Here is a 25,614-nt window from a genome sequence, read left to right on the forward strand (position 1 = left end):
AAACAGGAAAAAGTAAGAAGATGAAGACTCCACCACATAAACTAAAAGGAATATTCTTCTACAACAACCACAATGCACCAAGAACAGTAACAAGAATTAAAGAGCTTCCTCCACAACAACCAGAAAAAAAGACAAAGAAAACAGCTTCCACCACATAAACTAGAGAAAAGATTAGAAGGAATATTCTTCTACGACAGCCAGAAACAAGGAAGAGGAAGAAGACAGCTTCCATAATATAAACCAGAGAAATGGTAGGAATCTTTCTCTATAACAACCAGAATAAAAGGAAGAGGATGAAGACAGCCTCCAGAACATAAACTAGAGAGAAGACTGAAATGAATCTTCATCCACAAAAAAAAAAAAAAAAAGGAAGAGTAAGAAGACAACTTCCACCATATACCTAGAGAATGGTAAGCAATTTTCCTCTACAGATAAAAGGTTGCCAAACGCTCTAGTACAATCTCAGTCCAAATACTTCCTCTAGCATCCTATCCAAAAACTGGAGAAAAGAGTGGAAAGAATATTCTTCTACAACAACCAGAAAAAAAGGAAGAGGAAGAAGACAGCTTTCACCGTGTTAACTAGAGAATGGGAAGGAATCTTCCTCTACAACAATCAGAAAAAACCAAAACCGCCAAACACTTTAGTAGACTCTCACCACCTAACAACTAAGCAGTGCCAATTCTTCCTTAAGTGTCCCATCCCATTTTGAATACAATTTACACAACATCATGCTAGTTAGCACAAACACACTTAAACCCAAAACATGTTGTGTGAATATAGCACTGTTACAGTGGCATAACTACAGAGGATCTTGTGGGGGGGCCTGGGGGACGAAAGGTCCCAGACCCCAGGGTCAGGTTTCAGGACTCAGGAGCAACATGTTGCTCACCAACCCCTTGGATTTTGCTCCCAGTGGCCTCAAAGTAGGTGCTTATTTTTAAATTTCTGGCTTGGAGGCACAGAGACACCGTTTTACCCCAAGTAGAGCCTCCTGCAGGCCACATGGGGCTACCAAACAGCCAATCACAGTCCTTATTTGGCACCCCCAAATAACTTTTTTCATGCTTGTGTGGCTCCCCAACACTTATGGGGATCCCTGCTCTATAGCCACACTGCAAATATGTGAGCTCACTGCCTGCGCTGACAGGGAGGCTGGAGAATTTGATGTCTGCGCTGACAGGGAGGCTGGAGAATTTGATGTCTGCGCCGGGCCCCAGTAAAGTATTTATTTGCAGGGGGTCTTGGTGCCCTCTCTTTACACCACTGCAGTTTCTGCTTGCTCCAGTTTCCTTGTGTTCTATATTGTGTATTATACATATATCAAAGGACTGTATTCTAAATTCATACTGCAAGTGCTTTAGTAGAAAAATAAAACAGTAACAAAAAACAAAATGACTTCCGATTGTAAACAGAAAAAAAACTCCTGTTCCCCCCCCCCTCTTTCCCCACAGCCGCAACGAGCAATGGCACGGGGGCGCTGCCGCTGGCATGTATTTCACACGCAATAGAGATTACTCAGCCTTGTTTGTTCAAAAGCTTTCCAGGTAATTAGCCCAGGTAAAGAAAAATGAATCCGTCACTGGGTTTCACCGCTTCAGATGCAAATAACAGTCACTTCTTAGCCATTCTACTCATTTGTGAGCTTTGTGGGGATTTTTTTGCTCTTCGACATTCTTGGACCCTGTGAGTGGCTTAGCCCTTTAACCCCTTAGATGCTGGAAAGATGATTTAACCCCCTACTAAATGCACCATGAAATTTTTTTTTAGCAAATATTTTTCTTAATAATAAAAGATGATAAATATGTTTGACATTTACAGTAGCAGCTCATTGTCTACATCATCCTAAAAGTTAATTTAAAGGTGAACAACCCCTTTAAAGTACAGGTATTAGATCCATTATCAGTTATCCAGAAAGCTCTGAATTACAGGAGTGTCATCTTGCATAGACTTCATTTTAATCAAATAATTCAACATATTAAAACATATTGCCTTTTTCTTTGTAATAATAAAAAAGTACCTTGCACTTGATCCCAACTAAGATATAATTACTCCTTATTGGGGGCAAAACAGCCCTTTTGGGTTTATTTAATGGTTAAATGATTCCCTTTTCTCTGTAATAATAAAACAGTACCTGTACTTGATCCCAACTAAGATATAATTACCCCTTATTGGGGCAGAACAGCCCTTTTGGGTTTATTTAATGGTTAAATGATTCCCTTTTCTCTGTAATAATAAAACAGTACCTGTACTTGATCCCAACTAAGATATAATTACTCCTTATTGGGGGCAGAACAGCCCTATTGGGTTTATTTAATGGTTAAATGATTCCCTTTTCTCTGTAATAATAAAACAGTACCTGTACTTGATCCCAACTAAGATATAATTACCCCTTATTGGGGCAGAACAGCCCTTTTGGGTTTATTTAATGGTTAAATGATTCCCTTTTCTCTGTAATAATAAAACAGTACCTGTACTTGATCCCAACTAAGATATAATTACCCCTTATTGGGGGCAGAACAGCCCTATTGGGTTTATTTAATGGTTAAATGATTCCCTTTTCTCTGTAATAATAAAACAGTACCTGTACTTGATCCCAACTAAGATATAATTACTCCTTATTGGGGGCAGAACAGCCCTATTGGGTTTATTTAATGGTTAAATGATTCCCTTTTCTCTGTAATAATAAAACAGTACCTGTACTTGATCCCAACTAAGATATAATTACCCCTTATTGGGGGCAGAACAGCCCTATTGGGTTTATTTAATGGTTAAATGATTCCCTTTTCTCTGTAATAATAAAACAGTACCTGTACTTGATCCCAACTAAGATATAATTACCCCTTATTGGGGGCAGAACAGTCCTATTGGGTTTATTTAATGGTTAAATGATTCCCTTTTCTCTGTAATAATAAAACAGTACCTGTACTTGATCCCAACTAAGATATAATTACCCCTTATTGGGGGCAGAACAGCCCTATTGGGTTTATTTAATGGTTAAATGATTCCCTTTTCTTTGTAATAATAAAACAGTACCTGTACTTGATCCCAACTAAGATATAATTACCCCTTATTGGGGGCAGAACAGCCCTATTGGGTTTATTTAATGGTTAAATGATTCCCTTTTCTTTGTAATAATAAAACAGTACCTGTACTTGATCTCAACTAAGATATAATTACCCCTTACTGGGGGCAGAACAGCCCTATTGGGTTTATTTAATGGTTAAATGATTCCCTTTTCTCTGTAATAATAAAACAGTACCTGTACTTGATCCCAACTAAGATATAATTACCCCTTATTGGGGGCAGAACAGCCCAATTGGGTTTATTTAATGGTTAAATGATTCCCTTTTCTCTGTAATAATAAAACAGTTCCTGTACTTGATCCCAACTAAGATATAATTCCCTTTTATTGGGGGCAGAACAGCCCTACTGGGTTTATTTAATGGTTAAATGATTCCCTTTTCTCTGTAATAATAAAACAGTACCTGTACTTGATCCCAACTAAGATATAATTACCCCTTATTGGGGGCAGAACAGTCCTATTGGGTTTATTTAATGGTTAAATGATTCCCTTTTCTCTGTAATAATAAAACAGTACCTGTACTTGATCCCAACTAAGATATAATTACCCCTTATTGGGGGCAGAACAGCCCTATTGGGTTTATTTAATGGTTAAATGATTCCCTTTTCTCTGTAATAATAAAACAGTACCTGTACTTGATCCCAACTAAGATATAATTACTCCTTATTGGGGGCAGAACAGCCCTATTGGGTTTATTTAATGGTTAAATGATTCCCTTTTCTCTGTAATAATAAAACAGTACCTGTACTTGATCCCAACTAAGATATAATTACCCCTTATTGGGGGCAGAACAGCCCTATTGGGTTTATTTAATGGTTAAATGATTCCCTTTTCTCTGTAATAATAAAACAGTACCTGTACTTGATCCCAACTAAGATATAATTACCCCTTATTGGGGGCAGAACAGTCCTATTGGGTTTATTTAATGGTTAAATGATTCCCTTTTCTCTGTAATAATAAAACAGTACCTGTACTTGATCCCAACTAAGATATAATTACCCCTTATTGGGGGCAGAACAGCCCTATTGGGTTTATTTAATGGTTAAATGATTCCCTTTTCTTTGTAATAATAAAACAGTACCTGTACTTGATCTCAACTAAGATATAATTACCCCTTACTGGGGGCAGAACAGCCCTATTGGGTTTATTTAATGGTTAAATGATTCCCTTTTCTCTGTAATAATAAAACAGTTCCTGTACTTGATCCCAACTAAGATATAATTCCCTTTTATTGGGGGCAGAACAGCCCTATTGGGTTTATTTAATGGTTAAATGATTCCCTTTTCTCTGTAATAATAAAACAGTACCTGTACTTGATCCCAACTAAGATATAATTACCCCTTATTGGGGGCAGAACAGCCCTATTGGGTTTATTTAATGGTTAAATGATTCCCTTTTCTCTGTAATAATAAAACAGTACCTGTACTTGATCCCAACTAAGATATAATTCACTACACAGCACTATAGCTTCTTGTTTATTTTACATGGTGGACCAAGGAGTGCAAAGTGGCAATGTGCAATGCTTACTAACGTGGTGTATTTACACACCTTTAGCCCCTTATATAAGTGAAATGCTGGCCTACAGCTCCCCCTGCAGGTTATATCAGGTACTGCCATTCTTGCTGCACAGGGACCTGGGGTTTTACGGCTAAGGAATCTTTCTGTGATTTGGATCGCCTTACAATAAGTCTACTACAAAATGCAAACATTAATTAAACCCAATAGGACTGTTCTGCCCCCAATAAGGGGTAATTATATCTTAGTTGGGATCAAGTACAGGTGCTGTTTTATTATTACAGAGAAAAGGGAATCATTTAACCATTAAATAAACCCAATAGGGCTGTTCTGCCCCCAATAAGGGGTAATTATATCTTAGTTGGGATCAAGTACAGGTACTGTTTTATTATTACAGAGAAAAGGGAATCATTTAACTATTAAATAAACCCAATAGGACTGTTCTGTCCCCAATAAGGAGCAATTATATCTTAGTTGGGATCAAGTACATGAAATCAATTTTAAAAAACTGAATTATGTGATTAAAATAGATTCTTTCCCATAATTTGGGATAATGGATCCCATACCTTTACTACTGCTCCTGAGTAGGTCCCCAACAAGCCTGGACAGGGATTCAAAATAGACCCTGGCATTTCAAGTACACAGAGGCCCAAACAGTCCCTCAGCAGCCCAATAATTAGTGACTCTCTGTGGCATCTTACTGCATTTGCCAGAATCTACAGATTGCCAGTCCCGGCCTGTTCCCCAACCTGTCCCAAATCAGTAGAAAGAGGCTTCAGCCTACAAGAAATTAAATATTAAAGGGGGTTGGTCTTTGTTTTTTATTATTTTTTGTAGTTTTTTATTGTATTTGTAGTTTTTTTAATTATTTAAATTTTTGTTCAGAAGCTCTTGAGTTTGGTGTTTCAGTGGCAATATGGTTGCTGTGGTATTAATTACCTAAGCAACCAGGGATTCACTTTATTGCCAGTGGTAAGGTATTTCGGGGAGATTAGTCGCCCGCTGTAGCCGACATTAACCCCAGGCGACCAATCTCCCATTGGTCATCAGCCTAATACATTTACATGATTAATAGGAGAATCCCAGGCTGTGTCTATGCACTAAGGAAGGGGTTGTGCAGCAGCCAATGAGATTGCTAGCCGGTTCAAATGATTGACATTATGAAATCCTTCAATCGCCTTTATTTTATCCTTCTATTAACATCTGGTGACCACAATCCTGGGTTAATACAGGAGTTAAATGCACTGAAACAAAAAAACAAGATCCTTTGGTGTTTAATGCCGACTAAGCACACCCAGATAAGTGCAATATAAAATAGTTGTACCATAACAAGTAGACCTGTATCTATTTCAATGAGCTGTTGGTTTAATCTAAAGCAGAGCAAACACAGGGGAAATGTGAAACGTGTGTGTAAGGATATGAAGCTAGCACTCATCTCTTCAGCACGGCGTAGGCTTGCCTGGGAAGGATAAACTATGTGTTCCTCACTCCCAAGCAGAATCTCGCTGCACCCATGTTATTTTACCCCCTATTACTATAATGATAAAATGAGAAGCTATCAGATGGAATGAGTGGCGGAGTTTAATCCTCCCCCCAAGCACCTTACACTGTCGCCTCTTATTTGATTGCCCCAATTGTAAAGCGTTCAAAACCGGACTCTGGGAAGAGGCTCCGAGGGAGTTCTGGCAGCACCTCGACACATCACACATTCCCATCTGTTTCCATGAAAATCATTGGCCCCTCTTGTAATTCTGATTTGGCCTGGAACCAGCCAGCGCATTGTGGAACCACCATACTCACCTTATTAGTTTTCTGACTTCTTTATTGTACCAAAACTGCTATGTTTGTGTGTATATGTGGGAGGGGGGGGATAAAAAGTGTACCTTTTTAAGTCCGGCGAAGCCCTCCGATTCAAGGAAGAAAAACGCAAATGGCATCAGAACAAAAAGGCAGAGATTGGAAAAGAGAGAAACCAGGTTCCATAAACCTGAAATACAAAGGAAAGTGTTGAAGATAATAATATTTTATATAGTCACATAGTGCTATTTACTTACCGTAATAGTGGCCTGTACATACAGTAGCCCCCTTAGTGACAGAACTGAGCAGAGAAGGGTCAAGGGACACATTCTGTTCTGATTTCTGTCATGATTTTTATGGGGTACTTTTTATTTCCAAATGAACTGTTTCCATAACAAATAATTCACTGCCATTTAAACTTTTATTCTTGAACCAACAAATGTATTTTTAGCTGTAATATTGGTGTGTAGGCGCCATCTCAGTGCATTGTGCCTGAGTCTGAGCTTTCAGCCAGCGCTACACATTAGAACTGCTTTCAGCTAACCTATTGTTTCTCCTACTCCCATGTAACTGGAGGAGTCCCAAGCTGGACTTGGATTTCTTACTATTGAGTGCTATTCTGATACCTACTCGGAGCTGCTATCTTGCTCCCTTCCCATTGTTCTGCTGATTGGCTCCTGGGGGTGAGGGGGCGATATTACTCCAACTTGCAGCGCAGCAGTAAAGTGTGACTGAAGTTTATCAGAGCACAGGTCACATGGCTGTGGCACCCTGGGAAATGTAGAATATGGCTAGCCCAATGTGAAACTTCAAAATCAAATATAAAAAAAAAAAATCTGTTTGAGTTTATGAAAAACAGATTACAATGCAGATTCTGCTGCAGAAGCTCTAGTAACTGATGCGTTTTGAAAAAAATATGTTTTCCCATAACAGTGTTGCTTTAATATTATGCAGTTCCGCCTAGTCCAGCAGTGGGGCGCTTTGGTGACATATTCATTAATACAAAATTAATGTAAATTACCAAAGTGCTTAGAAGAGCAATTTTACATTGTTATATGGCACAGTCAGTTATATAGTCAGTGATGCTTTCCATTCATTAGGGCTTTAAGGGCCTTCATGTCTATGTTATATTTTATAGTGTTTATGGGGGTCACTGACCCTGGCAGCCAAAATCTATTCCTCTGTGAGGCTACGTTTTATTGTTATTGTTACGTTTTATAGCTTATTTTTCTATTCAGGTCCTCTCTTATTAATATACCAGTCTCTCTGGTAGCTAAGGTAATGTAGTCCCAAGCAACCAGATAGCTGCTGAAATTCCAATCTGGAGAGCTGCTGAACAAAAAGTGAAATAATTAAAAAAGGAATAATAAATGAGGACAAACTGCAAATTGTTTGAAAATGTTACTTTCTACATCATACTAAGGGGGCCATTTACTATTTTTTTTCCAATTTGGATTTTTAGCGATAAAAGTCGTGGAAAACAAAAAGTATGGGGGGCTACTGGGGGCATGTTCAGAGGCACAGACCTTCCCTGCTAAAGGGCTGGGGGTGCCTTTGGCTGGTACAGGAGCCCAAACCATAATGCACAACATTTCTAGCCTACTTCTTTAGTTAGGCTTTAGTTCTTCTATTGAGAGGTGCCCTCTAGTGGTCATTATATGAGCCTTAGTCAAAACCATAATAAAATCAGGACATAAAACCAAGTTCAGTTGTTGCTCTTTTGTATAACTGCTCAGTAAAATATCCTTTCTAATATAATGCTGGACAGGGCAAAACCCAGAGTTACTGCTAGAGTGAATGCTGTCATCAAATGCTATTATTGCCATACAGGATGATTTATTCTGCAGCACTTACATGTACAAACTGCCTGAATTTAGATATTTAACTGCATTAGCTAATTCTCTTCTGATCTAGCTATACATTGGAGAAAAAAATAAAGTTTCATAAGCATTGATCCTAATAGGTGAGACCCTGGCATAGTGGCTAAGAGCTACTGGTTTTCATTGAACAGTGGAGGAAAACATACCATTTTGTGCTGATTATTACTATTCCCATTATGCTCAAAAATACTTCTCATTGCAATACACGGTGAGATAGTGTAACGCCCTTAAGAACGCCTATAAGAGGGGCTTAGATGAGTTCTTGAAAAAGCATAATAACCAAGGCTACTCAAGTATCTACAGCAGGGGTGGGCAGACTTTTTTCATCCGCGATCGACCGGACCGATGCGGAATGTGGAAGAGCGGCGTGAATGCGTACGTATGCGACGCAGCCCACTTATGCATTCACGCAGCACTTCCGCATCCCCGGCTTCATTGCGGTCCACCAGAAATCCACGGGGGATCGACTGGTCAACCGCGTTCGACGTATTGGCCACCCCTGATCTACAGTAAGTTAGTGTAGGTAGGTCGGTATGAATGTGTATATAGTTATATATGAAAAAAGACCAGAGTCCATCAAGTTCAACCCATCCAAATAAACCCAGCACTCACAACCTATACTGACCTATCTATACACTCACATACACTCGCATTCCCCAACCTCACTGCCCTTACCGTGAGGAACCCCCTACGCTGCTTCAAATGGAAGCTCCGTTCCTCTAATCTAAAGGGTGCGCTGATTGTATTTATGGGAAAAAAGAACAATATGTACTTATATATACTTGGTCTTTGAGAAAGGCTGCGGAGGCAGCCGAAACGTTAGATGTGGATTGAATAAGCACCTTCTATTTTCACCTAAGACCTGTGAGTGCGGGACATCTTCACTTGCTATTATTCTTATATATACTTGGGTACATTTGGAGGGGTTGAACTGCCATCTTTTTTTAACCCAAACTATGTAACACCACTGTCTATAAAAGGTTTATTATATATTGCAGAACAAATGAAACATTTCGTTAATGCTGCTGTTCTGAAATGTCTTACTCCAGAAAAAGATAAGTTAGCTAAATATATTCTTTTGGCACCATCTGGTGGACACTTTGAAAACTTCATCAAGGGATAAGGTGTAGGGTCGTGGGATACATTATCTGGTATTTTAACGAAATTATCTTGGACATTACGAAAAGTTCTATAAATGAGTACAAAAAATGATTTTTTTTCTCAAAAAAAAAATAATTTTGGTTTAATAAATGGGTCCCTTAATGTGTAAATGATTTTTTAGTAGACTAAAGGGCAGATTTATCAAAATGTAAGTTAAGAGCTTCATATATAAAAACTCACCCACGTTCTATTCATTCCTATGGGATTTTTAAAAGTGTATTTATCAATGGGTAAAAGTCAGAACTCACCATTTGATAAATACACTTCTAAAAATCCCATAGGAATGAATAGAACGTGGGTGAGTTTTTATGTATTAAGCTCTAAACTGGCATTTGATAAATCTGCCCCTTAAAGTATGGTGATCCAAATTATGAAAAGATCCCTTATCCGGAAAACCCCAGGTCCTAAGCATTCTGGATAACAGGTCCCATACTGTGTATATTAATACAAGGATAGGATCTATCACCTAGAATGCTTGGGACATGGGATTTCCCATAATTTGAAGCTCTATGTCTTAAAGCTACTAAAATAAATTAAATAAATACATTTAAGAATTAAAGGAGACACATCATGTGAAAATTAAGAATGTACCAGTGCATTATACTCTAAATATAGCAGAATTGTGCCTAAAAAGTTATTTTTTTGACTGATTTATTTAGAAACTCCCCCAAACCCCACTAGTCCCGCCCATCTGTTCCACTTCCTGCTGCCTCCTTTCCCAGGCTGTGCAGGGGGGCCAGCAGCAATCAGCACACACTGCACTGTAGGATAGGAACCAATCAGCAGCTAGGCTGACCTGATAGGGAACTATCTTTGCTTGTGTGACTGCAGGGCTGTGATTGGCTCTCCCCCTCCTACTGTGCTTCTGGCAGGTACTGTTAGGACACGCCCAAAGTGAAACCAGCACCGTATATTATTCATAATTGCCTACAAGTTTAGGGTTTGTTTCATTTATCCAATATGTCTTCTTGAAAAAAAGTTGGTTTTGCAATCAACATGGATTTATGCAGCTAGGTTGCCATTAAGTAACTGCTCCTAGGGGTCATATATGATTCATATGATACATGGATTGGTCATATATACTGTTGTGTACATTTCCCTTGCAGAAAAAAATCCCATTTTTTAAAAGCCATTTTGCCAAGATACCTGCAGCCTCCCTATTGGCACAGGGAAAACCCTGGAGATACTGCCGGCCAGCTCCTGGGTTCCCATAGTGCCCTATTTATCTAAAGAATTGCGTGCAAACATCATTTTTCCAGCGCTGGACGTAAGGCACCCAGATGTAGAAGATTAGGCAGGCACTCTGGCCACCAAAAACGTTGCATCAAAAAATAAAGATTTGTTTGTTCAAACAGGACTCTGTGATAAATGGCAATGTAATGTTTCCGAGCTTTCTGGATAAAGGGTGCACAGATAACAGATCCCATACTTGGACTTTGGGTCTTATGCTGATCACATTTTTACTGGGCAGGCGAGCTGTACTAGAACTTCCATTGGAATAAGGTTAATAAAATGTAAATCCTAATTCTTTCTTGGTTCTTCAGTTGCCCTTTAAACTTCCAGTTTTAGATTATAATACTGATTTCAACTCTTGCGGAGCACATAAAGGGTTAATCCGTTACACTGTAGATCCCTGTAGGCAGGTGACCCCTTTATAGAGTTTAACTTATGTTTTATATTGATCAGTGGTCTGTACCTGTACATATGGTGCCGAGGATGGGGCTTTATCAATGGATGTAATAATAATGATCTATTGTGGAGAAATGATGTAGTTGAACTACAGTCTTGCTAGCTAAATACCAAAAATGGGGCAAGGGGCAAAGTGCAAAAATCAGCAAAGTTTGCCCCAATCCAAATTACTTTGGGGAGGGGTGGGGCAAAAGATGGGCATCCCATGTAAAACCCCTAGCTTGTGTGTCACTCCGCATGTGCCGGGGGGAGTACTGGGGGGCACAAGGCAGTAGGGAGCACTGCTTGGGATTTGTAAGTATGGTTTGCAACTGGCAATGGTACATCAGAGCTACATGTATGAGCTGCAAGGGCAAGGCAACATTTATTATACAGACAATGAAGGGACCGTGCCTGGAGAGGCAGCACCACAGTAAATACAGCCGTGCATAAGGGATACAAGTCCCAGTGCTGCACCATTTGTGTCTCTGTAAAATGACTGCTAATACCTTCAGCAATAACTGGCACCATACAAACCAAGCCGCCCACCTGCCCTATCTCACTGTTTTCTCTCTTCCACATGTGTGCCCCCCCCACTCCTGCCCCAAAGTCACCTCTCTCCTTCCCACAACTCCATTCTCTCTCCCCTTCCCACCCTCGCCTTCCCCAGTCTGTTATCTCATCCCCCAGTGCCACATCTCTATACTCTCGCCTCCTAGGCCCTCTCCATATTAAGCCCACACTGGCAATCTGTGGGTTCTGGCAAATGCCAGAGGGGCTGCTGTAAGGTGCCATAGACACTCACTATTTATTGGGCTGCTGGGGGGCTGTTTGGGCCTCTGTGTAATTGGAATGCCAGAGCCTATTTTGAATCCCAGTCTGGAACGGCTCCATAACACTGACACTGCTCTGACTCCTCCCCCTGCACCCTGCCCTCTCCCCTCTCCATAACACTGACACTGCTCTGACTCCTCCCCCTGCACCCTGCCCTCTCCATAACACTGCACCTTAATGTATGGGGTGGTTCTACTGATTGAGAATATGGGGTTGTATTGAACATGCAGGTACCTACCATGGATGAGGGAGCCATTTAACCACTGAATGTAGTAGCTCTTAGGGAAGCACAGGAGGATCTCATTGCTGATTATTGAAAATGGCAGAAGCAGCACTGCCCCACCGGAAACTGCAAGCGTGAAGGTGCACAAGAAAAGCCTGAAATACAAACACATGCTATTAACTGCTGTCCCCGTGTCCTTCAGTGGCATGTACATGGCATAACTGCATCTGGTACACATAGTGGCTGTGCCACGGTATTCTTTCTTAGGACTATTTATCCATAGCAGGCACTTACTTTATGAAAGTGGAGGAATTTCAGTGTAGTGCATTTAATATTGTTGATGGCGGCACCACCCCTGTTAGAACTACAAGGACTGCAAATAGAGCTCCCATCACTGCTGATTTTGATTAAACATTTCATTTCAGTTAATGGAGCTCTAATGAAAATTATACAGTTATTCTATTTATTTCCTTGGGTAACTAACCACCCCCCCCCCCCCTCTTTATGCAGAAGGCTAATGAGAGCAGTGGTGCTAATGGGATATGTTATGATCTAATAAAATTTCAAGCTTATGGCGACTATGACTGGGGAAAGGGTTAGTGTTGCAATCAAAAACAACATGGGGTTGTTGTATACAAAGCATATTCCAGGTGGACCGGATTTGTACGTAGAACACCACGGGAATTAGTACCAGGCCCAGTCCTTTGCAGTCTGTTATTACTTGGCCTGAAATAAAATCACCATAGTTACACTAAATTATAGCTGGACCTTTGCTGACTACTGAAACATTTGGACATTAGGTAGGGCTGAAAATGTGTCAGTGGCAAATAAATAAAACCATAGAGACAGTAATACAATGATGCAGAGATCTCAACTGAATGTGGAAGATTTTGGCCATGCCCATGACTGACCAGCAGAGGGCACTCAAAGCCTTATATATCTCATGTACATAGCCAGGGAAAAATACTCATTCAGTGGGAATCAACCCAAGGTTAAATTCCTATCTGCAGAGTTTCAATATGAACAGTAATCACATTTTCTACCTGACACAAAGTAGGCCAGAAGACAAAGCCACACTGTGCAAATGAATATCTCATGGCCGATGTCCTAGGTTTTATCTGTATAACTTTCTCTGTGAAACATTCTGGCAATAAATAACTGGCCACAGCCACGGATCCCCTTTCCCATGGACCCCCCCTTTGCAATCAGAGAACTGACTTTTGTATGGCATATTAAATACACCCTGTTCAGAGCCAGCGGCCCCGCAGTGTGCCATGTGTGGGTACAGGAGGCACCCACTTACTTGCTCCATGGTTAGACGTGTTGTTGGGTACAAGATCTCATTGACAGGACACTTTGGGGGAAGCATATACTGGCTACTTGTTTAAAAGCAATTATTGGTTGCTATTGGTAACTGCTCCTGGGCAAACTTAGTGACCTTTAATACATATGGGGATTTGTAAGACCCCCACTTACACTCTGTGCCTGAATATACAAGAGATTGTACTATATCATCTCATCTGTCCAATGCTGATTAATGGGCCCAGGGAGGGAGTCCTTGGCTATAACGGGCATGGCCAGGTAGGAATGATTTCTAATCTGGTTAGGTATGATAAATATTCTGTAATTATATATTGGAATACAGTCATAGTATACAGACGCCGAGAGAACTGGCCATTTACAAGGAAAGACATAATCTCTAGGGGGATAATAAAATATTAGCCCCCCGCCCCAGTGATTATGCTTTTCCTTCTCCTTTAAGTAAATCCAAGCAAAATACGATGTACATACGAGACACGATTGACAGTCGCATCTTCATCCTCTTGTTCATCTGAAAGACAGAATTTGGGGGGGTTTTAGATTTTTTTTTCCTTAAAATCCAGGTTATATATAGCAGATGTGAGCGATTTGTAAAAAATGCACCTCATTCTGTAACTATTTTTGCCTGGAGCACAACCAGCATGTTCTTGTAGGGCAGTGGGCTAAATACCTTCATACTTAAAAGAGCACTCATTCAAGTCATTCTTTGCTTAAAATGCTTAAAGTGGCAAACATATTACAGGTATGGGATCCATTATCCGGAAACCCATTATCCAGAAAGCTCCAAATTACGGAAAGCCTGTTTCCCATAGACTCTATTTTAATCAAATAATTCTGATTTTTAAAATTGATTTCCTTTTTCTCTGTAAAAGTAAAACTGTACCTTGTATTTGATCCCAACTAAGATATAATTACCCCTTATTGGGGGCAAAACAGCCCTATTGGGTTTATTTAATGGTTAAATGATTCCCTTTTCTCTGTAATAATAAAACAGTACCTGTACTTGATCCCAACTAAGATATAATTACCCCTTATTGGGGGCAGAACAGTCCTATTGGGTTTATTTAATGGTTAAATGATTCCCTTTTCTCTGTAATAATAAAACAGTACCTGTACTTGATCCCAACTAAGATATAATTACCCCTTATTGGGGGCAGAACAGTCCTATTGGGTTTATTTAATGGTTAAATGATTCCCTTTTCTCTGTAATAATAAAACAGTACCTGTACTTGATCCCAACTAAGATATAATTACCCCTTATTGGGGCAGAACAGTCCTATTGGGTTTATTTAATGGTTAAATGATTCCCTTTTCTCTGTAATAATAAAACAGTACCTGTACTTGATCCCAAATAAGATATAATTACCCCTTATTGGGGCAGAACAGTCCTATTGGGTTTATTTAATGGTTAAATGATTCCCTTTTCTCTGTAATAATAAAACAGTACCTGTACTTGATCCCAAATAAGATATAATTACCCCTTATTGGGGCAGAACAATCCTATTGGGTTTATTTAATGGTTAAATGATTCCCTTTTCTCTGTAATAATAAAACAGTACCTGTACTTGATCCCAACTAAGATATAATTACCCCTTATTGGGGGCAGAACAGCCCTATTGGGTTTATTTAATGGTTAAATGATTCCCTTTTCTCTGTAATAATAAAACAGTACCTGTACTTGATCCCAACTAAGATATAATTACCCCTTACTGGGGGCAGAACAGCACTATTGGGTTTATTTAATGGTTAAATGATTCCCTTTTCTCTGTAATAATAAAACAGTATCTGTACTTGATCCCAACTAAGATATAATTACCCCTTATTGGGGGCAGAACAGCCCTATTGGGTTTATTTCATGTTTAAATGATTCCCATTTCTCTGTAATAATAAAACAGTACCTGTACTTGATCCCAACTAAGATATAATTACCCCTTATTGGGGGCAGAACAGCCCTATTGGGTTTATTTAATGGTTAAATGATTCCCTTTTCTCTGTAATAATAAAACAGTACCTGTACTTGATCCCGACTAAGATATAATTACCCCTTATTGGGGGCAGGAAAATCCTATTGGGTTTATTTAATGTTTCAATGATTTTTTTAGTAGACAAGGTAGGAGATCTGAATTACGGAAAGACCCCTTATCCGATATACCCCAGGTCCCGAGCATTCTGGATAATGGGTCCCATACCTGTATATAGATTAATTAACATGGGCACAGAGAATACCTGCCCACTTTGTGAGGAAGGAAGACCATAAAAGTCAACCTTGCTGTGATTGGCTATTAGGCAGCCTCTATGCACCCTATCAGCTTACAGGGGCTTTATTTGGTAGTAAGTCTTGTTTTTATTCAACCAAAACTTGCCCCCAAGTCAGGAATTCATAAATAACTCCCTGGTTTGGGGGCACTGAGAGCAACATCCAAGGGGTTGGTGAGCAACATGTTGCCCCTGAGCCACTGGTTGGGGATCACAGACTAAGAGGATGGATGTCAAGTGGGAAAATTGGCTGCACACTGTGGGCAACTTAGGTTGTGGGTTCTAAATAGGCCGGTAGGGACGGGGTTGGGTTCTGGTTTTAGTCTTTCTTATGTATAATGAGAGCCAATTCTATATTAATGTGGGTCTGGATGTGCTCACCTCCTTTCCTTTTATATCTTTTGATGATGAAGTAAGAGACGATGTATAAAATGGCAAACAGAAGGAAACATATCTGGGGAGAAAAAGAGAAAAACACAATGAGAGTGAACACAAGGCAGATTAATGAGGGAAACCAATATGTATTTCCCACCCAGCCTGTAACTCTATATTCACTGATTCAGCTTTGCAACCTAAAGGGCTAGCTGAGCTGCTCTAACACCAATCACACAGGGTTGGACATTTCTGCTGAGCTAGAATAAAGCAAAGTAGCCAATAAACAAGCTCCTATATGTATGTATGTATGTATATCTTTATTTATAAAGTGCTACTTATGTACGCAGCGCTGTACAGTAGAATACTTTAATACAAACAGGGGGTTATTAAGATAACAATAGTTAAATACAAAGTATAACAATAAATACAGAAAAATACAAGATACAGTTGCAACAAGTTAAGAGTCAAAGGCACAAGAGGATGGAGGTCCCTTCCCCGTAGAGCTTACAATCCTAAATATGTTTTAGAATTTGTTTCCTAAAGTGGTGCTACTAATTATTGTGCTGTTCCTGCTGGAACATATATGAACATTTTCATACCTAGATAGGTAAGCATCAAAGCTGATAGCCGTACAAGGCACCTGTACCCCTGTAAAAGCAAAATAACCAGTTAAGTTGTCCATATCTATATGTAAATAGCCTGCCATATCAATAAGCCAAATTGGAATTTGGTTGGTAACCAACAACGACTGGTCAAACCATATAGGATCAGGGTTTAGTTGGACATTGTTTGGCCAGAACAGAATGCTGTTGGGCAAGTACTGCACTGGGCTATGGATAAAGCATGCAGCTGACCTCTGACATTGGGTGGGCCTAACTGGTTCATCACTCAGGTGGTTGGGCAACCTTATTGTGTTTCAGTGCCGTGACCTTACTTACCACTTCCAGCACAGAGCAGTCATAACCACCTTGAATTTTGCCCCCTCTTACTTGCCACAGACTGGGGGCCCTGGGGGTAGGGAGGCAGCTTGCATGTAAATTTGGAAAGATGCATGATATTTTGGATCAGTAGGAGCACCATAAAAGGGGACCTGTTACTCTAAGAAATAATTCCAATTTCTTTTCTATTGTTCTAGTCAGGCAAAATAAACTTTACTTACACAGTATAAATTATATACATTTTAATCCCTTCACTCCATTCACAATCACAGCAAGCAGGCAGGCGCCATTTTGTGAAGACTATTATTAAGGCAAGCTTGCCAAAATCTTGTTTAGACACCAGAACGGGGGACCTGATGTCCATGCCCATCCACAGGCTGTACAATTAGATGGTGAGAAGGAAGGGGGAAAGTAAGGAGTGCTAAATGGAAAATTATAGTAATTGTTAGCCCCGCCTCTATTCCAAGGCATAGAAGCAGGGCAGACAATATATGACTGACAGCTGATATTTTTATGGATGTTAAAAAAAAAACAAAAAAAAAAACAGAATTTGGGTTTCATCATTAATTTGAAAAGGACTCCTACTTTACAGCTTTTTATGTCTGGGTTACAGGTCCCATTTAAGGATCAAAGGGGTTAATATTTAAAGGGGAACTTGATACACCGCACCCACTTTCCAGAGTAATATTTAAGAGTACGGAACAACACCAACTAACAATGAGAATGTTTAAGGGCTCATGTAGGACACAGTTGTATATTTTTCCACTTAGCAAATCCTGCTATTCTCACTCTGTATATACATTATACACCATGCTGGAGTTTAAACTCACACAAAAACTCGAACATGAACCTGTCGGATCATGCACCAATACCCCAAACAAATAATTAGTTATTTCCCCAACTACAGAAAGAAACATTTATGTGCTCCCATATTATTGTGTCTCAACACCTCCACTGTGTTTGCCTTCAGCCAACAGACAGGAACTGAGCTATTATGGAATAAAAGAATCCCCACATCATCGGCAAATAAAGACCAGATGGTTATGAAATCTGTGGAGTTAGTGCAACATATGGGGCGGCAGATAGCAGTCTGCAGTGTCTAAAGAAATATACATCAACATTGGGGGTTTTTTTTTCAATTAAAAATGTTAGATTGCTCCCACAGTAATTGTGGGCGGAGGGCAAGAATTATTACACATGGGGGCAAATATAGACAAGTGTTTGGAAATCTTTATAAAAGGAGTACATGGTCTAATTATAAAAAGTAATGCTGTGGTCTGGGTGAAAAGGGTAATTAATATGGTGCTGCATTAAAGCCTTATGGTATGGTCCAACAGTGATCACAATGTGGCTCCTTCAGCTGTTCCTGCTGCCTGCCCCGCTGGACTTCATAGTAGAGCAGGCAGCGCTGTTGTCATGCAGGTATGGGATGTACCATGCCACATATAAACATATCATGGGCAAAATGTAGGAAAATGTTTAATTTCGAATGGCCTTTTATCACGACCTTTCTGACAAGGTACACGCCGCCCATTCTCGATGCTTGACTATCCAAGTATTGTTTGTTCTTCTACAACCAGTGCAAAGTTTGTGTTTGGCGGATCCTCACTGGCCCCAGGTTAGCTACATCACACATAACACAACTACTGAACAAAGAAATTACTGGAAACCATGATATCCGACCCGGAAAAACAAATATATTCCAACGTGTGCCATTCTTTGGTGGGAAGTCATCCTCAGCAAGGCCCTCAAACAAATGCACTTTCCTTTATGTACTCTACGATCAGTATATGTTCAGACTCAGCTTCATCCTATTCTAAGAGTGACTAGCCATATGTTGTTATTTGTTTATTTATATTATCAATGGCCATTCTAAATACAACATATTTGAATATGACCAAATCTTAGAGAATGCAGTAGCGAATGCAACATATTTTGGAGAAATTGTCTATATGAGAGTGGCTGATACTTTTATGAGCTTAGGGAGAATGGCAATAAGGCAAGTGTTTCGGTAGCTTCTACTAAATAAAAGTTGCCCGGAAAAGTTGCTGCGAGAAAAGTTGGGAAAAAACTTACATTTTTAAAACTGTTGCAATAAAAATACATATTTTATCAAATTGTTGCTGAGACAATTCAAAAAAGTCGGGACAAAATCCAGCAAAATCTGTAAAGTTTCGAGACAAAAGGAATAAAAAAAACACACAAATACAAGAGTATTGTAGAAATGATACCTATATTGGCTAACAATAACAATACATTGCAAGATTTCCGAGCTCTAAGGCCCCTTCGTCAGGCAATGATGAAGGGGCCTTAGAGCTCCAAAAGCTTGCAATGTATTTTTATTGTTAGCCAATATAGGTATCATTTCTACAATACTCTTGTATTTGTGTGTTTTTTTTTTATTATTTTTGACACTGGCTAACACGGTACTACAGCTTTTATTTTAAGACAAAAAGAAAAATTTCAAGGAAAGGGACCTTTGCCATTGACTTCTACATGAACTCGGCAAGTTTAATCTGGCGAATAGTAGAATTCTGAGTTTTTGCCATTTAGACAAATCTTGGAAAAGTCGCAGAGTTTATTTCTCTACGACTTTTTCAGGAAAAAAAAACGAATCGAGTTTAAAATAAAAAATCGATAGTTGGTAAATGAGCCCCTAAGTGGTCCAACAACAGAGTTCCATGTTATAGGCATATATCACAAGAGGTCAGCACTGAAGTGCCTTGGGCTTTGTGCATATCAGGCCCCATCTGTAATGGGCTCAAATGTGCTATGTTTTATTTTCTTAATTGTGACTAATTTATAGAAATCAGTGTTATACATAGTTCATTTCTGTAAAGAACATAAGGGGGTACAGCTGCCATTCCTGCGCATTTACTACTCCTGTCAATGATATTAGACCATACTCCGTAATGCTACTGAAGCTGGTATCCTCAGGGGACTAAGCCACATGGGTAAGACTGACAAGAAGATAAGGAGGATTTTTAGGAAGGTTAATATCTCAAAGAAGATAGGAATACCTTTGAAAATCTAGTGCCCCAACAGTAATGTTATAAAAGTTTAATATCAACCTGCATACAATGTAAGCCCAATAATTATTGCTTGTCATTCAAATGTGTTCTACATAGCGGTTTAATTATAAAAATTCTATTGTTTGCATTCATCTCTATATACAAATTAGTACTACGCTGCATTAGTAAAATGACTGTATGCAAAAGCAATTTAAATCTATAAAAGGAAACAACTTAGAAGTGGCCAAAAGAGACATTTGCCCAGGGTCCATCATGACAGGGGCCACCATCAGAACTTTGTCTGATATAACTTTAGACTGAAGCACCCCCCTTTAAATTCTACAGCATAACTATTTATTATTAGCTTTTTAACTTCACTATTTTTACATTTTCTTGTGGTGATTTTGTTTATCCAAATGATCGCTGGTCAAGGGCAGCTCATCTGGACTAATGTCTAATTCAGTACGTACAGATCATAGCTCTATTGCCTGCTTAATGGTCATAGTCACCCACTTTATGGTAGTTCTATCAAGTATTTACTTTGGGGGCCCACCAATGAGATTTCCGCCCCGGGTCTAAGGTTTCCATTAGAATGCTACGAGCTTGGCACCATAGGGCTACACCCTCTCTTGGCTTCTGCCTGCAGCTGAAAGAGATTTTGGGCAGATGTTTATAAGACCAATGTAATCCCTGCATTCCAGTCATGCCTAGCAATATATTTTGGTATCACGTTCTCACGGAATGCTGCATTTCTTGTCTCCTAAATTCAATGTCAAATTCTCTGCCATAAAGAATAACATTTCTGATAAAAGAGTGGTAGACCAGCAAAGAACACATACAAACTCCACTCAGATAAGGCCTTTGTCAGGATCAAACCTGGGACGCAAGCACTGATCCATAGTGCTGCCCACTTTGTGGTTCTATAAGAATAGAAATGGATACCCAGAATTCATTTTCGTTCAGTCGTGGTTATTCTATTTATCCTAATATGTGCTCTACAGACACTACTGGTAGAAACCAACAAAGAACACATATAAACTCCACTCAGATAATGCCCTTGTCAGGATCAAACCTGGGACCCAAGCACTGAGCCATAGTGCTGGCCACTTTGTGGTTCTATAAGAATAGAAATGGATACCCAGAATTCATTTTTGTTCAGTCGTGGTTATTCTATTTATCCTAATATGTGCTCTACAGACACTACTGGTCAGAACCCACATGAGTAAAATCCTGCATAAGCAGTTTCATGGAAATGTTATACAGAGCACAGGAAATGTTTTACTAGAAACAATGGAACCAGGAAGTGCACCGGGGTTACTAACATGGAATTGTCTGCCCCAAACAGGACATCAAGATGCTGTAAAATCTCCATTAGCTAAGGTCTCAGATTATTATTAATTTCCCATATTGTACTATTACCAGCAATTATTCTGGCAGCCTAAAATGGTATATAGCAAGAGCAAACTGCTACTTAGCGCACTTCATTAAACTCAGTTGACCCTCTCTGGACTGTTTCAAGTAATGTTTTTTACTGGTACAATATTAAGCCAGTTCAAGGTAAGGTCTAACCAGTGATTTTGATCCTCTTTTTTGGCATCAATGTCCTTTGTTACGTAGCCTAAAGGTGGTCATACAAGGACAGATTTCAGCTGCCGATTCGGGTTCTTCAGACCAATTTGCCAGCTTATCTGTCCTTGTATGGGCACCCCTGATGGTACTACCCAACCAATATCTGGCCCAAAATTGGGTTTAATGTTCCCATGGGATCGGGGATCACATCGGCTTGTTGATGTGTTTCTCGGTCCAACAGCCCATATAGCTGGCATTTTAATTAGATAGGCATATGGGGAAAAGTTCAGCTCATTTGGCGACTTCGCCTAACGAGCAGATCTTAAAAAATATACATCACTAGTTACCTTAGAAAGTCTGATAATATAATTTGTATGACAACTTTACATACTCTAATAAGAAGTAAAAATAGGTCAGTGAGGCGAGAGTCACACCTCCAGATGCCCCATTCACAAAGCTGTCCAGTGATACATTGAAAGAAAAAAAGGTGGGCGACATTGGGTTGATCCAATCGTTTGGCCTGTGATGAAACATTTAGAATACAATTGCTGCTATTCAGGCCGTCGGATCAAGGACAGCACCAATGCGCAGATCCGGTTCTTGATCCGATGGGAAAATAAAACCCGTCCATTGACATTTGGAAATTTTCAGCCAGATATCAGCCAGGTAGGCCTGTCAGTGAGTCTCATACACAGGCCGATAAACTTCCAAATCAGGCAATCTGCACCTTAAACCTCAGCCGCCGGGTAAACAATGTAACTGGCCTAAGACAGACTTAAGTAGCTTTGACATGTCTCTGTTACATTTTTCATACATAAATGACATATCTGGTCATATGGGCTCAGATTTGGTTGTTGAGATTGGCCAATTTCAACTAATATTCTCCATTCTTTTCAGATCGAAGATGATGGGACATGTCATAACAACTCATCACTTCGAATATTTACAGTCATTCTAGCTGTCGACCTGAACAAATGGAACAACAGGAAGGTTGCCAGACACGTGTATGGTCACTAGTATGTTCTGCCCATGGGCCAAATGGTTTCCGGGCAGCTTATGGAAGCTTTAGCTATATTACACAAATGTGGGTAGATGTAATTGACATTCACAGCCTTCGTTATTGCCATGGGCAACTGGCAAGGGTTTTAATTATAACCCTTGTGACTATTACCCAAAATCCGTATATCAGTAACTATCTGCATCCATACAACCAGCATTAATAAGCTTTGCTGCCACTGTCTCCATTTGCTGCTGTATAATGGCCTTAATAATCTTCATAATATTAGCATTATAGGCAAAAGCTTAAGGTTCAATTTGCAACACTAAGGAGATGAACTGATCATGAATCTATGAGGCCTGGCACGCGTTCAGCTTATCAATTAAAAGTGAAATATCTACATATAAAAGGAGCTAATATCAGTTTTAAAAGGCAATTAAACCATTTATAGATCAAACAGAATTATTTTCTCCTTTCTGCTTGGGAGCTGCTGAGATTAATTTGACGTAAAGTTATTCCGAGATTGGTAAATCTACATAAAAATGCGGCTTTATGCATCACACAGCAGCACTTCACTTGGCATCTGTCGGCGCTATTCTTTATAATGGATCTGGGAAGGATGGGGCTTGTATTCCCAGACAAAGGCTCTGCGATATGCAGCAGCGACGCCATCAATTTCCCCACCGGTAACAGGTCGGCAATTCATTAGCCTGACAATTAATAAAATAAGTGCTCTGCGGGAAAACAAAGTGTCAAGTTTGGGTAATAAATTACAACTTTAGATCTAATTATTGTCAGGGCAAATGTATGGACCTCTAATTTTCCAAATTACAAACGGTAAAAAGTAAATGAAAAACAGCTCATTTCATTTCTCCATAAATACAGATAAGCCGCCGCCATAATTCTAGAATGGAATTCGCAGTGACCATTCCTTACAGGTGTTCTTGAAAGTTTTTTTTTGACTGTTTTTGACTCTTTACCCAGCAGCTACCAATAGACTGGAGCTTACAATCTAATGTCGCGTTAACATGAGTGGGTAGAATCGGGGCAACTGAATCAGGAGAAAATTAACTGTATCAATGCTTTTGGAGGTGAAAGTACCTGGCTGGAATACCCTGAGGAAGCCCTTGGGGTCACTACAAAAACATACAGTACAAGATCATTGTGGATAGTACCCAGGCCGGAATCAAAGTCAGGACCCCAAACTGTAATGCAACAGTGCTAACCACTGAGCCTGATCAGGGTTCATTAAAATATTGATTGTGAAAGCTATAAAATCCTAAGATGAAGCAAGGGCCATCTAGTGAATATGGTCTGCATGGGCCACCCATAATATCATGGGCCCTGAACAATGGAATCATCAAACCAATATATGGCTAATGTATAAACAACTATATAGAGACTTGAAATAATGACCATACTTCCATGTCTATCTTTAAAAAATACTAACTTATACATGTAGCATACTTCAGATGTGGGAGAAGCCATGTTTTATTCAGTAGGAACCACTATGTTTACTTTGTATTACCTTTATAATGCATATCCTATTAGTATACTCTTTTTAGGACAAATATTTGATTGCGCTGCTGGAGAAATGACTACCATAAGGCTTAGGGTTGCAACCTGTTTTTCTTAGGCCTGTTCGGGTCTCAACTGTCTGTTTGGCTTTCAGCCTTGTGAAACATGGTTATCATCAAGCACAAATCTCTGGATCTGGGGCTTTCTGGCTAAGGAACCACAAATCGAATGAAAAAATAGTGTTTTCCAGTAATATACATAGTTTAGTTTTAGTAAAATACATGATTTTTAGTGCAAAAAAAGTATGATTACTAGAAAATATGAAATTAATAAATCTGGCCCTTAGCATCTTGTAATTAGTTATTTGTTATTTTAATAACAAATGGGGTCAAATGTTAAATAAGGTAGCGTACGGAGAATCACAGTGCAAGGCATCCCTTTTAACTTTGCTCCTTGAATAGTTTGTACCTACTAATGCAGTGTTTGACTGAAAGTCCCAATGAGACCAGGGGGTGATAATAGAATACAACATGGCTACCCACCCCAAAGCTTCAGGGCTTCATAAGATCATTTCATAACCCCTGCTTCTCACACTTGGCATCAGTGTAGGTTTCCTATCGTTAGAGAGAATGAATCCAAGAATTTTCTGAATCGATGCCAAATGCCTGAAAAGCAACTGTCTCACCTGCACAAAATGCTGCTTCATCAGATTTAGGAAGGCATTTATTAAGCGAAAATGTAATTACTCATTTTTGTGAGCTCACATCTTGCCTTTATGTCTACACTAAACTTGGGTCCTAACCCTCTTTTTTGTACATTTTGCTGACCAGGTTGCTCTGCCAGTTTAAAATGAACACCTTCAGATTTATTAGGTCTTCCTGGGTTACCCAATTTCCTTATGGTGTTTTCCATAAGGAATCCACCAGAGGGCAGTATTCCTGCTAGAGGCTTTCTATCCTGGCTAGCTCCTGGTGGCTGATTGATGCTATATTTGATGTCCAATGTATGAAACCCACTTATTGTACAGCGCTGCGGAATATGTTGGCGCTTTATAAATAAATGTTAATAATAATAATATTTTAAATGGGTGGTTCACCTTTAAGTTAACCTTAAGTACGTTATAGAATGACCAATTCTAAGCAACTAAACTGGTCTTCATTTTTTTTTTTTGTTTTTGAATTATTTGTCTTCTTCTTCTGACTCTTTCCAGCTTTCAAATGGGGGTCACTGACCCTGGCAGCCAAAAAACTATTGCTCTGTGAGGCTACAGTTTTATTGTTATTGTTACTTTTTATTACTTATCTTTCTGTTCAGTCCCTCTCCTATTCCTATTCCAGTCTCTCATTGCAACTCTACCTTAGCAACTCCCTGCAACCAGATAACTGCTGAAATTTCAAGCTGGAGAGTTGCTGAACAAAAAGTAAAATAATTAAAAAACTACAAATAAGAAAAAATGAATCAGGGAAT

The 25,614-nt window shown here is 39.4% G+C and overlaps 1 protein-coding gene across 1 annotated transcript in view; it reads right to left on the reverse strand.

Annotated features, from left to right (window-relative positions):
* lmbr1 (limb development membrane protein 1) overlaps positions 1 to 25,614 on the reverse strand; it is an 84,617-nt gene that overhangs the window by 50,366 nt on the left and 8,637 nt on the right. The window contains 4 exon segments of the mRNA NM_001011160.1: positions 6,484 to 6,587; positions 12,179 to 12,318; positions 13,955 to 13,994; positions 16,121 to 16,193. Coding sequence (NP_001011160.1) covers positions 6,484 to 6,587; positions 12,179 to 12,318; positions 13,955 to 13,994; positions 16,121 to 16,193 — 357 coding nt within the window.

Source organism: Xenopus tropicalis, chromosome 6 (assembly GCF_000004195.4).
Source record: "Xenopus tropicalis strain Nigerian chromosome 6, UCB_Xtro_10.0, whole genome shotgun sequence".
NCBI classification, from domain to species: Eukaryota; Metazoa; Chordata; class Amphibia; order Anura; family Pipidae; genus Xenopus; species Xenopus tropicalis.